This window comes from Trypanosoma equiperdum (assembly GCF_001457755.1).
Source record: "Trypanosoma equiperdum strain OVI genome assembly, contig: ctg_532, whole genome shotgun sequence".
NCBI lineage: Eukaryota > Euglenozoa > Kinetoplastea > Trypanosomatida > Trypanosomatidae > Trypanosoma > Trypanosoma equiperdum.
In genome coordinates this window covers 790-15,381 of record NW_027124457.1, presented here as the reverse complement: position 1 = coordinate 15,381, position 14,592 = coordinate 790, and the positions used below count along the sequence as shown (strand labels likewise).

At 44.9% G+C, this 14,592-nt stretch overlaps 8 protein-coding genes across 8 annotated transcripts; all 8 read right to left on the bottom strand.

Moving 5' to 3' along the window:
• Nucleotides 1-412: 412 nt before the first annotated feature.
• On the bottom strand, nucleotides 413-751 carry TEOVI_000225900 (uncharacterized protein; the record flags this gene model as incomplete). Its single annotated transcript, XM_067225357.1, has 1 exon — nucleotides 413-751. One exon carries the CDS (start codon nucleotides 749-751, stop codon nucleotides 413-415), a length of 339 nt encoding a protein of 112 aa, XP_067081458.1.
• A 305-nt stretch (nucleotides 752-1,056) lies between these two features.
• Nucleotides 1,057-2,148, bottom strand: TEOVI_000225800 (uncharacterized protein; the record flags this gene model as incomplete). The annotated part of the gene is made up of 1 exon (XM_067225356.1): nucleotides 1,057-2,148. The coding sequence occupies one exon, from the start codon at nucleotides 2,146-2,148 to the stop codon at nucleotides 1,057-1,059; it is 1,092 nt and encodes a 363-aa protein (XP_067081457.1).
• Nucleotides 2,149-2,965: 817 nt separating this feature from the next.
• TEOVI_000225700 (WW domain containing protein, putative) lies at nucleotides 2,966-5,563 on the bottom strand (the record flags this gene model as incomplete). The annotated part of the gene is made up of 1 exon (XM_067225355.1): nucleotides 2,966-5,563. One exon carries the CDS (start codon nucleotides 5,561-5,563, stop codon nucleotides 2,966-2,968), a length of 2,598 nt encoding a protein of 865 aa, XP_067081456.1.
• Nucleotides 5,564-8,430: 2,867 nt separating this feature from the next.
• Nucleotides 8,431-8,823, bottom strand: TEOVI_000225600 (uncharacterized protein; the record flags this gene model as incomplete). The annotated part of the gene is made up of 1 exon (XM_067225354.1): nucleotides 8,431-8,823. The coding sequence occupies one exon, from the start codon at nucleotides 8,821-8,823 to the stop codon at nucleotides 8,431-8,433; it is 393 nt and encodes a 130-aa protein (XP_067081455.1).
• Nucleotides 8,824-9,394: 571 nt separating this feature from the next.
• Nucleotides 9,395-9,679, bottom strand: TEOVI_000225500 (uncharacterized protein; the record flags this gene model as incomplete). The annotated part of the gene is made up of 1 exon (XM_067225353.1): nucleotides 9,395-9,679. One exon carries the CDS (start codon nucleotides 9,677-9,679, stop codon nucleotides 9,395-9,397), a length of 285 nt encoding a protein of 94 aa, XP_067081454.1.
• A 755-nt stretch (nucleotides 9,680-10,434) lies between these two features.
• TEOVI_000225400 (uncharacterized protein) lies at nucleotides 10,435-11,040 on the bottom strand (the record flags this gene model as incomplete). The annotated part of the gene is made up of 1 exon (XM_067225352.1): nucleotides 10,435-11,040. The coding sequence occupies one exon, from the start codon at nucleotides 11,038-11,040 to the stop codon at nucleotides 10,435-10,437; it is 606 nt and encodes a 201-aa protein (XP_067081453.1).
• Nucleotides 11,041-12,039: 999 nt separating this feature from the next.
• On the bottom strand, nucleotides 12,040-12,261 carry TEOVI_000225300 (uncharacterized protein; the record flags this gene model as incomplete). Its single annotated transcript, XM_067225351.1, has 1 exon — nucleotides 12,040-12,261. One exon carries the CDS (start codon nucleotides 12,259-12,261, stop codon nucleotides 12,040-12,042), a length of 222 nt encoding a protein of 73 aa, XP_067081452.1.
• Nucleotides 12,262-13,683: 1,422 nt separating this feature from the next.
• TEOVI_000225200 (uncharacterized protein) lies at nucleotides 13,684-13,947 on the bottom strand (the record flags this gene model as incomplete). Its single annotated transcript, XM_067225350.1, has 1 exon — nucleotides 13,684-13,947. The coding sequence occupies one exon, from the start codon at nucleotides 13,945-13,947 to the stop codon at nucleotides 13,684-13,686; it is 264 nt and encodes an 87-aa protein (XP_067081451.1).
• Nucleotides 13,948-14,592: the final 645 nt, after the last annotated feature.

The following is a 14,592-nucleotide window of genomic DNA, read 5'->3' as shown; positions in this document are numbered from 1 at the left end:
AAAAAAAAAGGGAAAAGCCAATTATTATCATTTATTTATTCCGTCGGAGGAAACAACGAAAAGGAAGGAAAATCAAAAGAAACTGCGGATAATACCGATTGCTTTGCCCGTTACTGGTGGTTTAATTGTGGTCATAAGGCACCAAATACGGAAGGAGCCGCAGCGCCCTTGATTTCGAAAAAAAAAAATTAACGACATGGGAAGGGAGAAGAGGAAAAAAGAGAAAAAAAAGAATCGCACACGCACTCCGTTTCCTTCCTTGCCGCCCCTCTTGCAATGAATTTGTTCTTATTTCACCTTTTTTGTTTGTTTGTTTGTTTCCCTTACCCCTCTTGCGGGTTTCTGCAGTTTCTCTCACTTCTCTCCGATGCCTTTCATTAACCCCATCATCGTTTGAATGTGGCTCTAAAGCTCAGGCATTAATACGCATGGAAACAACATCTCCTCCTCTCCCGATCCTTCCATCAAGCAGGCGAAACAGAAAAGGTGTGCAAGTTATATGCAACTGTTCTGCTTTCAGCGCGAGGAAAAGGAAAGGAAAAGGTAGAAACAACGGCGATAAAACATAAACAAGAACAAGAGCGACTCTCTCCTGTTGGTGCACGAATAGTCGGAGGCGGAACGAAACCTCTCTGAGAGGGAAAAAAAAAACAAAGAGGAAGGTGGGAAAAGCGAACGTGGAATAATCGATAGATTCACGCGCAAACACGAAGTTCTTGGATCCGCCGTTTCCGCAACACCAGCAAGTCATAATGGGTGTGGTAACGTTGGCCACTGAAGGAAATAAAGGAAGGAAAGCAAGCCCAACCGGCAGATGCTGGTTGGTTAAAGTTGCAAATAACGGATACCCAAATAGCAATGAGAGCAATAGTATGGCAAGAAACAAACGCACGGCTCTGGAAAATGCAAACTCGTTAGAAGAACGCTCTTAACTAGCAAAAAGAAAAGAAAACTGTCTATTTAGCTGGTATCGTATTCACTGTATCGTGCAATGCATTGAAGAAACATGAAACAGCCAACACAAAGCGCGTGTAAATGGTGAAAGCGACAGGATAACTAACAATGCGCGTCAAGCCCACGTCTTCCGCTTGTCTGCGACACACGCTCCAAGTGTTCGCTGTACTTTTTCAAAATAAGCGACAAGGCGTCACTGTGTGCACGGCGGCGCAGAACTTCATATGACGTACCATCAAACTTGCGGCACCGCAGCGCCTTTGATTCCATATTACTCAGTGGGATGGGCTCCATGAAGGACCTGTTGGACGAAACGGGTGTTGTGCACTCGGAGAAATGCAAACAACGCGCAGACGGTTCCGTACTTGGGGTTATGTCAACAGTTACCTCACACTGAGTAACAGATTCATTATCTCCATACTTCACATTCTCAGGCCCAAGTGCCGTCTCGGGTCGGCAACCCGCTTCCATTACTGCGCAGCTGCCAGCATTGGTCCCGTTGGCGACGTCGTCCACTAAATGCTGTTGGTTGTCTCCTTCGTAAATAATTGTTTCCACATCCATTTTAGGCGCAGCTTCCCTTAACCAAATCTCTTTCCTTGACAGTTTTGCAATGGGCAAGATAATCGGGCAAGCTGCGTGATTGCGTGGCTCTGACGGAAGGGAAATTGAAATAAGGTCATGGCAATCTCCACCGCAGCCCCAATTAAAGGGGCCGTTGGACAGCTGACAAACCAAGTCATCTAAAATGCACATACAGGATTTACCACGGCTTTCACGGGTCAGTAACGTCACAAGTAGAATACTGGCACCCGCCGTGGATGAACTACAGAGTGGCAGCGCTGCACAATCAACCCATCCAAACAAATTTTCCCGGTTCGTGGTTGACAGCGCAACTGAGGTGTAACTGACTTGGGACTTTATTCCCTCGGTATTCGAATGTCGAGCCTGAAACCCATTAAGCTGCCCCACTGAGTCAGAAGTTGAAGCCAATAAATCACCGATATTTGACTTTTGAAAAATCAAAGGCAATTCAACGTTCTCGAAACTGGACAGTTCGTAAACTGGCGTTAACCCTGGGGCGTTACACGGAAAGCTTCCCCAACGGGGAATACAATTCTCTAGTGCACACATCTCGCCAGCTCCGCTGTGACAAAAGTTTTGTAGTTTTTTACTCTGAAAACCAACACCCATTTCCCTTTTGTTTCTTGCTTCGTTGTCTTTTACTTCCTCTTGCTCCCCTTTTTCGTTCAGATGTTCGCTAAGATTTTAATAGAAACAAAAAGGGCAAGAAAAAGAGTCTTGGGAGTGCATCGGCGGTACAAACCAAGTAAGTGTCTTTCATCCCGTTAGTGACTTAAACCACGCAGAGCTGCCGTGGGGCATGTTTCGGAGCAGTAGCATTCGAATAAATAAGCAAAAAAATAAACATAAAAAGTGGATTTCTCCAGTAGGAGAAGAAAAATAAGGGCACACTGAGACCACATCGACTATATGAGGTTACTGGAGAATGAAAAAAAAAAAAGATGGCAATTCTCGGGGCAGAGAATGCAGAGAGCCCATGCAATTTAGGAAACATCTCCGCGTGACCCATTTCGAATGTCTACGGGGTACTACCTGGAATAAGTGCCTTCCTCTCACCGTAAGACTGTGGAAACAAAAGTGCCACAGCTGCCCTCCTTCAATCTCTTATGGAAAAAAAACTCTATGATATCACTACATGTCCCGCTTTTACTCTTTCTCCGTCAGCGTCGCCCTTACTGTTCTAGTTCCTCTGAGGGGAAACAACCGCTGATACCCCTTTTTCGAGGAAATAGTAGTAACACAACGTTGGAACGATACGTGTTGATTAGAGTGGGTTAGGGTTTCAAAGAAAAACAAAGTTTAAAAAAAATAATCACAAGTGTGTGTGTGTGTGTATGTGTGTGCGTGTGTGCGTGCATGTGCAGACGTATGCGCCCACGAAAGTATACTCCACCCGAGATCCTCCGCCCGCTCTCACCGAACAACCTTAATGAGCCGATTTACCCACGTAGGAAGTAGGAAAACGACGTCTTCTCCCCGGGTGGTGCATAACAGCCGCAACCCTCTCCAAACGTCGCACAATTCTATTGAGTGTCTGAGTGTAAGCTATTATTAAAGTGTCCCTCGGCCTTACATTGTGGCTCACAAGGGAACAATCATCCCCCACCCCCAAGCATTTTAGACAATGGCCAGTTGTGACGCAAGTGTCTGGGCTACCAGCACCCCCGCTAGACACCATTCTCCTTTCTGCATCTCTAATCCGGTGCTCCATCTTGTGGATGCTTCTCTCCTTCATTAAAAGCCATTCCTCACTACCCCTTAAAACTGCTTCGTCATATTCGAACTTCTTTATATGACCGTCTAATACGTGACGAACTTTGTTAAGTAGTTGCCCTTGATGCGAAGACGCCTTCACACCTTCTTTCTTGGCTATCACCACGTCCTGCTTCCAGCGGTGCCTGGTGGTATGAAGGTGTGTACGACGTTTCTCTAGTTTGGTCCGCTGGCTCTCAATAATTCTTCTCATGTCAGCAACGCGCTTTATCTCACTTTCCAACAGAGACCTTTGGTCTTGGATGGAAATGGGGAAGCCGCGCACCTGCTGATCCAATCCTACTGCATTCATGCCCAATACAGATGGTGTTCTGCATTCATCCGGAGTGTCAGGCTCCTCCACATGCGTGCTTTCCTTATTGGCACCGAAAGGAAATGAAGGCGTATTAACGAATATCCGTTCGAAAGCTTCCGACACTGCGGTGGCGAGATCCTCCTTTCGCAAAATCTCGACGGGAGGAGCATGGGAATCTTTTTGAGCATTTCCTTCGTCTTTCACAGGTTCTGGTCTTACATGCTGCAGCACGTTCATGTCGTCCCTGGTGTCAACGATGGTGGCACAGGACACAGGTTGTCGCCCTTGACTGATTTTGTCAAATATGGTCCTCAATTCCTCCTCCGCAAACTCCCTCAAGTGAACCTTCAATTCGTTGAGTTCCTCATCCCTTGTGCCCCTCAATGTTGCAACCGCATCGCCAAGTATCTCCTTAACCGATTGTATGGTATCTGCGTTATGGTTGCACGAAACAGTACTCGTTCCCTCTGCATATGTGTGTTTATTTTGAATATCTTCTAGATCATCCCATTCACACTGGGTGCCTCGCGTTTCCGTACGATTTTTGCCGATGACGGCGGTGGGCCTTGTGTTCTCTGAAATGAATGAGATGCGGTTTTCCTTCTGCCTCATTATTTCCTCTACAGCAGCCTTAGCGTCTCTTTCAGCCACCACGATATTCGCAGCAAATTTGAGTTTGATGTTTTCACTCTCAGAGGCGTAACAGGCACCTAAATCTTTTATGGCCTTGTCGTATGACTGCTGCGCACGATCTATTAGCATGGAAAGCGATGGTTCAACTAGAGTCAAATGTGTCTCGCGAGTGCCCTGCAGTGCTCTAGTTAAAGCGTTACGGGCATCCTCATACGTACTGATAAAATCTGAAACGCATTTGTCTGCCTCTTCTGTGCACTGTTTCATTGCATCCAACAGACGTGTGTCCATTTTCTTTATCTCCTCAATCTCTTTTGTTTTTTGCTCATTTAAGGCCTCTATTTCAGCTTTCCAACGCAACTTTGCTTCAGAATATTCCCGATTGTGCTTTTCCTCTAGAAGTTGGTGCTTCTTCTTCTCGGTCTCAGATCGGGCAATAAATTCATTAATTACTTGCTCTGTTTCAGATGCATACTGCTTCTCCAGCATTTCTTTTTCTTTGTTGAATTTGTTCTCTAAGTCCTCTTTCAGGAATTTTATTCGATTTTGGTATTCTTGTCCAATGTCTCCTTCTGTTTGGTTCGCTGGAGCGCCTGTCTTTGCCTCTGACACACCTGTTGGTCCGCAAGAAAGAGGATCGGAATCTTCGCTCTGCGGCGCTTTCTTCACGGCAAAAGGCTTGCTGATGAGAGCCTTTTCCCCTGAAATAGTGGGAGGAATTACGTTTTCCTGTGTCTGGGATAAAGGAGGTATTTTGGGACCAGATGAACCCGCGGCCGATAATACGCCTTTCAACCTCTGTGCTGTGCGACTTCTTTCAGTAGAACCCGAGCTTGGATTACTTCCACCCTTAAAATCAATCCGAAGTTCTTCTGGAAGCTCCCGCTTTTGCTTCAATGTTTTAAGCGCCTGCAACTTTGTTTTGCTTCCTAACGATGAAGTTCTCTCTTCTTGATTTGAGCTCCTCTCGCTAAGATTTTTTGCTGGCGAAACAAGTGCAGGCCCTGGTTTTTTGGCGCCATTTGCGATGCTTTTAGGACTAGGATTTATCTTCTCGCTCCGTAGTAACTCCCTAAAGTGTTCATCCAATGGATGATCCCAAATACTCTCACCAGTTTTGAAGTTAAAGTAATAGAGTTCACCCTTTTCGCTTCGGCATGCCTTCCAATGCTCTGGCAGAGGAGCCTTCAGTCCTTCCCTCGCAATCCAAAGGAATGGCTTATCGGTAGGAAGGTCCATACCAAGCCATTTCCCGTACTCCAGAAGCTCGGTTTCTGAAGGTTCGTAATTGTCGCTCGTCACAACATCTAGAACTACGGACATAGCTTCAAAAAAAAAATTTCGACTATGAGTCGACCTTTCTAATGGAAAGAAAGAGAGTAATATAGCGTGAGCGTAGAAATAGAAGTGTCTGCCTGTATTTTTCTTTGATTCACCGGTATGATATCAACACCACTCGTAGACGTGCAAAAAAAAAAAGTTAAATGTTTCTCTTGGTACATAACCAACAATAAAAACGAAAGATATTAAAAAAACACTTCAAGTTGTCTCCACTTTACCAGAGCTTGCCCCTTATACACAATATATAAAAAGAATACAGTTTACGCAAGCACGAATAATATCCACTGGATGATCTCTTTCTATTTGCTTTGTGCTTTCACAGTAAATTAGAGTTCATTTGGTCGCACGAACTCCAGTGGCTTCTATATCCCGTGGATAACATACGCGCAAAAACATTATATCCGCAAATGTTTTGTCAGCAAAACAGGCCGAACCTGTAAAACTTTTCCACGATTGCTGTCCATACCACCCCCACGGCATATCAAACTATTCCAAATCCTTCATACGACCGTAGGGAAGTGCTTGCCAGACATATGGGCCGCAATATCTAGATCACCGTGACGAAGTTGCGAACGAAAATATTTTTCCGTCGTGGAAGCTGAGGTTTCAGCTTAGTTATTTGTATCAGCCGTGCCCTCACCAAATATACTAACTATCAGGTGTTGCCTACCATTCAACGTGAATTTTTAAAAAAAATAAACACTAAATATATATGCCTATATCACCTAAACAGTTTGTATTTGGTTTCCTTCAATTTATAGATTTTGTAAAATAAGTAACGAAGCTATGGAAATAAAGAACATAAATATAAAAATAAAGTTCGAGTCAAAAACATTAAAAACAAAAAGCATATTCATGCAAAAGCCATAACTCAGTATGCCAACGGCTAGGTTCAGAAGCAACAAGCAAAGAAACAAAGTTTATTCTTCACACACTAAATAAGTCGAATTCCTCTCGTGTTGGACTGATAGGGAAATTGTAACCTGATTCTCGCAACTACAGTTGTTTCACCGCATATATTCTTGTACGTACCGCTATCTTTCACTTACGGTGCTCTTACATATGGAACATATCCACCAGTGTGTATGCATGTGTTGCAGTTGTTGGAGACAATGGCACCCAATATTTGTTTCCTAAAGAGGGAAAACAAACATGCTTCACTCATTCCTACTAACCTCAAATATATGCATCTATATAAATTTTCTCTACACGGCCCCAAACATAATATTGCAGACTCGAATGGATCATATACGAAGTTATAACCCATCAGCATCAGACTGTCGTCACTCGAGGGGGAAGTGTCCGGATATAATCAACTGTTAACCGCTGTTTCATGTGTTCTCTCTATTCCAGTTAAACGAAGAAGGACGCAAGTGCAGTGCAAACGGGTCACTCTTTAAAAAACGAAAATAAAGATTTCTTTTTTCGCTCCCCAACAAACAACTCAGTGGAACGCGTTAGTTAAACGATGGCCAGTTAGCACATGGCCGCCTATATATTTATGATACCTTATGCGTGTGTTGCCTGACACTAAAATATCTCGGCACATCTAATTCAAATGCGGGTAGGTAGATGTCGTCACACGCACCGCAAAAAGGGAGAAATACCGACACTCGGTGATATCTGGCAAAATTCAAAAATCATTCAAACCTTCTATGAAAATCACAAATATATATATACCTAACTCCTTCGAGTGCAATGCGGGTGTACGGAGTCGCAGTTCCCTATTCAGAGTGCTGTTGTTCTCAATTGAACAAAAATATGATAACTTAGAAACTCTCCGTTTCCTTTAAACAAAAACGTACCATAATATTTAGCTTTATGAGCATAGCAGAGAAAAAACTGCAGAAATGTTGCGACGTTATATCTGTTTCGCTGACTGAATAATTTCACCACTGCTCTGTAAATGTCTTCTTTTCTTTTTTCTTATCTCCTCTTTTTTCGAGCATATGTGGCTGCACACGTTTTATTTGCAGCTTCCACTGGATGGACTTCAGAAACAGCACTACTACTAGAAAATGTTAACCATTAATGCATAATCCATCACAAGAAAAAAATAAATATGGTCTCTAATAACCATAAACAATTAAGCAGTCACCGCGACATTCCCGTTAGCAACAAAACACAAAAAAATTATCAACAGTAAAAGCTAAAAAGGGGGTGCTCGGGGAGGTCGGCTGCGCTACAAAGGGTCCGATAACAGAGTTAACTTGATATAGGATAAATCATCGGCGTGTTTGACTAGGTTTTCCTTTTTTTTTTTTTTGAATGCGTACCATTCGAGGTATCCAATATTATTATTCGTGTTCCGGTAAATCGAGCATTCTGGCGCTCAACTGGCTAGTCTGTTCGAGCATACAATTTGAGTTCCTATCTTTCATTGGCAAATCACTACTGCCGCAACAAGGAACAAACCACATGTTAATGCGCTCGCGTCCAAATGGGGAAAAAACAAAGCAAAATGAATTGTATTCCTGTTGTCAACTGTATTTTGCTTTTACTGAATATATATGCGTCCCCCTTCCTTTCTCTTTTCTTTTCTGCCCCTTTCTCCAGAATGGCAAACGCAACAGGGCACTACAACTTTCTTTTTAAAACGTATGACCGGTAGTTCTCCCTCCCCCCCCCGCTACCCTACGGTATAAGCCGCTGCTTTGCACTTCGACGCTTCAAAAAAAAAAAATGTCACGAAACTTTGTGCGTGCCACTCTTTCCTCGCCCCTGCAAATGGAACCAAGTGCTGCAGCCCTCAAATTTTTAAGGAGGAAAATGTAGAAATTTTTTCAAAAAAAGGAAAAGCAGGCCACACTGAGTTGTCCCACCTACCCTCCTTGTGTTCCCTCCCGCCCTCAGCACCACACACGGGTGAAACGAGAAGCCACCGAATTAATAATAATAATAATAACCTTCCATAGTCTCACAGCTACACGAGCTCTTCCAATACTAAGGCACAGAAACCTCCAACGGACGAGACAGAGCCGAGCCGCGGAACGAGTGGAAAAAATCACATAACAGCCCTTTAGGCAAACCCATCCGCCAGCTCCTCCAGACAACCAGCATCCATGCACCTGGATGAAGTCTCTGACAATATCCGACAGCCAACGGATGATCCCGCTTCCCTTCATTTGAGCACGGCCGCGTTGTGAAGGAAAGTCGCGGCTCTCCGCTGTTTGGACCCATACTCTCCATCCCTCTGCAAGGGGGAGAAAGCGCCAGCGGCTCGATGGAATCCCGGAAAACATAACCGCTTTTGCTGCATCCTTCCCCACTCCCTTCTCCACACGCAGTGCCTCCGGGGCCCGGTAATGTGAAAACCAGGTCGAAGTATTCTAAACCCTATTCAAAAGCTTGTTTTAACACTTTTCCACTGCATTACCATGCTTTTCCAGCACCCGCTCAGTGAGACCCCTGCGATCCACGTATTTTCTCGCACAGCGAATCAGCCATGTTGCAGCACTGGATACACGCGCCACCTCGGTGCGCTGGGGAAGCCAGTGGCGTGATTGCGAATGACAACGCAACCACTCGCCTCTAACAGAAACAAGTTTGAGTGGGACTGACGATTAACTTCCGTCGGATGCGACATAAAGTGCACTGAGTCAGTGCGTTTACGATGCGATGCGCCATTACGCGTCACGCGAGGGGAGAGGCAACTGTACTCGGACGAGGGCTCCCCAGTGACGCCCGCTTTTTAGAAATGAGGAGGTTAAAGGGTGCATCGGGCGCGGAAATGCGGCGTTTCTTGTTGTTGTTGATTTTTTTCCTCTACCGATCCACCTGATCCGCCGAGGGAAAGTCGCACCGGGCTTTGAGTTAGGAAGGAGGGGTAAAAACACGCAAGATCACGGGCGGAATTGCGGGTGAATGCGGTTCCGGCAGTATCGCCTCCACCACCCCCAATAGAAGGGGGTTGTTGCAACACCTCTTCTTAAAGCGAATTGATAGGAAAGGGCGATGGCAGCGTCTACTGCTGGCGGCGCGCAACGGTGCGGAAAAAAAAGGACAGAAAATGCGCAAGGGTCGCTGCCAGCACCACCCCCGATTGGGGAACAATGGTGAGGGCGAAGAAAGGTACGGTGCTTGAGGAACTGGGTGCATTTCCGTGACGGCAACTCGCCGAAGAGAAAACAGGTGAGGATATCGATTAGGAAGGTGGGTGGGCGGCTTGACTTCGCTTTCTGCAGTCCAAAGAGCGTGAGATCTCGATACAGTGGGTAGTCGTATTGACTTCGTAATACCAACCGGCGTTTTTTTGTTGAAAAAATGAGTATGTCTGCTTAAAATCAAAAAAATAGGAAAGTCAGGCTCCTTTTCCAAACTGAAAAGTCAACGGGGAAAGGGTTTGGTAGTACATCGGCATTTTTTTTTTCTAACTTTGTTGGACAGACGCTGGTTGTGGATGGAGCTTCAAACGCAGATAAAACGTGAAGAAAATATCCGTCGATTGCCTCAGGCACAGGTGCACTCTGCACGCTGGCGAGTAGCGCCAATTCTGTTGAACGTGTAAGCTACGACAAGTTCGACATCTGGTTATTCTCTTCGGGGGAGGGAACACTGGAGGAATACCGTTGCGTACACAGCCATGGAAAGGGGCAAATTAGTTAGTAAAGGTGATTGTTTTTAAGTCATTTTGAAGCTTATGAAATTCAGGGCACATGCGCCAATTTTTTCATGGCGAAGGAAAGTCGGCAAGGTAGTGTAAATTCGTCATCAGAAGGATTCACATGTTTCTGATGGAGCAGAAGCAGCGGCTCAACTACGGCGTAGCTGATATTATCCGAAGCCATCCCATAGTGTCAGTATTCTAAAAGGCTGTTACATGGGGAGGTCTTATTAAAGCCACTCTTTGCATGTCATCCGTATGAACTGAACTCAAAAAAGTCCACATACATTGGGTATTGTGCGTGTATATATATATATATATATATATATATATATATGTTTGTATATACCGTACACCGAAAAGCAAAGAATGTCCCTACGAACCTAGCAACGGTACTAAAATGTGCTATCAATATAAATATGATGAGCGGCTGATTGTCCGTTGTAAATAGAAAAGGGGGGGTCACAGAAGTAAAAGGGTCTCGCCACGCTAGCGACGTTGACGGTGCATGAGGGGGCTGTTCTCGACTTAATGCTTTGGATGATTTACATACATGTCCTGACAGTGGCAAACTGGGAACTGGCTGAAAGAGGAACATATTGCATGCAATGTTTACGTAATTGAAACATGAAAAATGGTATGTAAACGGGAGCCATCTACACCGAGTCCTGAGATAGAAAGCCCCTTTAGTCAATCGGGCACTTTCACCAGTGGTAAATGCATTTAGGTGCAAAGGTGAAATTAAATACGACATCGACTTGGCGAAAAGAAAAAGGCGAGACGATGGAGAATTAACGTGCAGATATTTGGCAACAAATCGATGGCTGATCCAACAAGCAATAGAGCCGCTATTCATCTGGTTCGGGATATTTTTAGTTTCAAAGCATTGAAACACGCGTACGTTTCAGTGTTCTGATAATACTGCAGTCTTCTAGAGTAAGTGCTACCGCTGGTTCCCTTAATGGGGGCACACCGGAGGCTACGTTTGTTTCACAAGAAGTCCTTCGAAATTGAAAAAAGACAGAAAAAGAAGAAGCGTCTGTGGGGAACAACAAATACGGCGGGTGGAGTGAGGACTCTGCTGTACCGTGGAGGAGGAATTCTGTTGGTTACCGACTGCTTTCATTACCTTCCACATCTAATGCAGGTCGGGACGTGTTTCCCCTCGTCGCAGTGTCACCGCTTCTGACTTTTATAGTTATTCATTGCCAAATGTGACCACTCAGCTTCTTCCGTTTGTTGCGCCCGCCCCCCCTTCAAAGAGGACAGTACCTTCAAATATTTTGTTAACCTGCGCTTCCGGTGTTGCATTCTTCCGAATGGGAAATGTTCACCTTTGTAAGCGTGGCATCGAATTTTACCACTACTAAGTGGTAACCAATGAAATCATCGCCAGGTGTTGCACTCCCAGAAGAAAAAAAGGTGTTTCCCCCCTTTTCGTATGTGCACATGAGTCTACGAAAGGTATGGTGCGTAAACAATTGAAAAAGAACATGCTGGATGTGGTGTGGTGCTCGTCAATTCGGGCGCTGGTTGTTTTTTTCGTATTCAGTTGGAAGAACGTGTGAATACATGATTTTACGGTCTCGAGAAACCTGTGAGGTAGCAATGCTTTTTTTTAAAAAAATGAGGGAGGCGATGTTCCCTCAGACAGTAATATAGCCAACGAAAAACGAAAGCAATAATAACGATGGATGCATTCGTTTCGAATGAGAGAAATGATGGATGATCGACCGCAAGTTCTTTAGCTCAAAAAGGGTGCTAACTTTTGGAATAAGCTGGTGTACTGCACAGCTTGCATTTGGCGATGTTACCAGCAGCGTAAACAAGACTCAGAGTGTGATAACATAATACTTCACTGATAGAAAAGCGGCTCCAGTACAGAAGCTTTCATTTCGTTGTTTTTTCTGGGGGTGTGGGTCGCCTTTTTTTGCGATTGTTTGTCAGGAGGTTGGTTTATGTATGTAAGAAGATGTTGCGCGTCCCTAGAGAGAAAATGTTGTGTGGGACATGGGCCTTCACCCTCTGGAAGGGATGGGGGAAGATGTCGCGTTGGAACTGCATTATGTAGGCGCATATTCTAAGAACATTGGAGCAGCAAGCGCGCCAGTCTGTCGTAAATATCATTGAAGCATCGTATAGAAGAATGTCGTTAAACGTTTCTTGGAAGACACGTGCTGCAGTGGTTTCACAGGAGTCAATCAATGAAGCTGAGAGGGTTGAATGTGGAAGAGGAAATGGTAGTGGGATTCGGAGGTGAAGAAACCGTACCTAACGCTACCGGAAGAACTCATAACTACGGCAAGTCATAGCGTGTAAAGAGTTGAATATCAACGGATTTCAGAACATTGAACCGCCTAAGATGAGGGAAGTGCACCTTCGAAACACACAGAAATCGTGACTGAATGACACTCACGCAGAAAATACATGATTATTTTTTGTTTTTGGTAAATAAGAACCTTGGCATGGCTGGGGAGCGATGGGTGTGAAAGTAATACGGATGCCATATCCACTGGAAATATATGGAAGCTGTTGGTTGTAAATCTGCGCGGGTGCATATAAAGAGTGCTTATTGCTGTAACGAATGATTGGTTTGATGAAACTGAGCCTTCCAGTGCGTGCGGGAGGTTTGTACACGTGGTCACGCTTCAAAGGCCAGTCAGCTTTGGGGAAGGGGGAACATGTTCTGGCTCACATGTCCTGCGAGAACTTGAGACGTGAGAATGAATTTCATGGACTAAAGAACCTGGGAGAAAGCTAAGTGTCTGAAGATGTAAGAACTTGGAGAATGCGGACGGATTAAAGTGATGATGGGGATTGCTGTAAAGTGAAACTGCCCGATCGAGAATGCTTAAATAGCGTAAGTGAACTTGGAAGCTGGATTTCCTCCCCCTTGACTTTTATGGGTGCAGTTCAGTGTCGTTGTTGTTGTTTCCCCTTTGAGTCACACTGGCGAGCTCCAGGGTGCCGGGTCGTGACAGAGGTGAGCCTATCATGATGCGGAATATCACTCAGCTGTTTGAATTTGCCTGTAAATTACCCCAATTTGAAGAATTTGTACCTCGGTGAAAATAATATTCTGGCTAGTTACACTGTAGTTCTCCGTGTGTGTGTGTGTGTGTGTGTGTGTGTGTGTCAAAATTTAAACGGGGGCTGATAAGGCGGTTGAAAGAATCACTTTCGCAGAAAAATGTGTGAATATCAAGGAGTGGTTGTGGTGGTGCTGTTGTTAGCATCTGTAAAGTCCACTAACTGCTGTCAGAGAGTTCGCGCCATCTCTCCTTTCTTCGGTCGATCTTTATTCCTCTCTCCTCCTTAAAAGTGTTTCTGGGGTGCTTTCCTGCGAAAGTTGCCAGCCGCTGGTCTCTTTTCTTGGCACATCTGTAATTATATTTTACATGCGCGCTATTGTGAATTTATTTTCAGCCTCTTCACCAGTTATGTTCGCCTTTCTTCTATCTCCTTTTACTAACTCCGTATCCTTCCGATGCCCCAGTATTTATGCTCTGTTTCCCCTTTTCGAGTTTGTTTTGCGTTTTAAAAGTACCTCTCGCCTTCGCTTCTGTGGCGCTGGGGTGGAGGTTTCATGTTTCAGGGATATTTCAAATTTTTTTCGGATGTTGCCGTGCGAATTCTGTAAAATGGAGTGAACCATTTTGTTTGGGCATTTACGCAAGACGCTGTGGAGGATAAAGAGGCACAATTCAGCCTGCACGTGCTTCTGACAATGCTTCCTATCTGAGTGGCAACCTTTTTTTTTCATTATTGCTGAGTTGTGCCCGGTGAATTGCAGGGTCACTAGTGTTAGCGAAATGTAGACAGGACGACGAACTTTTGGGATTACCCTTTACCAAGAAATTGTAACTGACTCAAGGTGTAGAAAGAAATAAGCCATATGGAAGCTAAACATGGGCCCCAGTTGTGATAGCAAACATGTTTATTGCTTATTTCGAGTAAGCCAAATACCACTGAATGAGGACTATCCAGCACGACCCCTGGCTGAGTAGCGGCTGCTGCTTCGGTACGGAAATTTACCTATCAACGGGGCAGGTCTTAAAAGAGGAGGGAAATGAACACGCAAATAAGCTGCAAAATAAGAAGTGGCAACAACACCCCTAGAGCAACCCTTCACTAATGTCTGTGATGGGTTCGATCTGACGTAAGAGACGCTAAAGGAACACATTTAACAATAACATCCGGGTTCCACACCTGTCACCCGAAGGCTCCCGAATAGAGGAGCGAAAGAGTGAAATGTGATGAAGGAAGTGGCACAAATGTCTCAATGAGTCCGGTCCAACTGGGCACCTAAAGTAGATGAGCGGTGAGAGGTGGAAAGGAACCCGTAACAAATTGAAACTAGATCGTCGGGAGGGGTTCCCAGCTCACATGCTCGTGCATCCTCCACCGA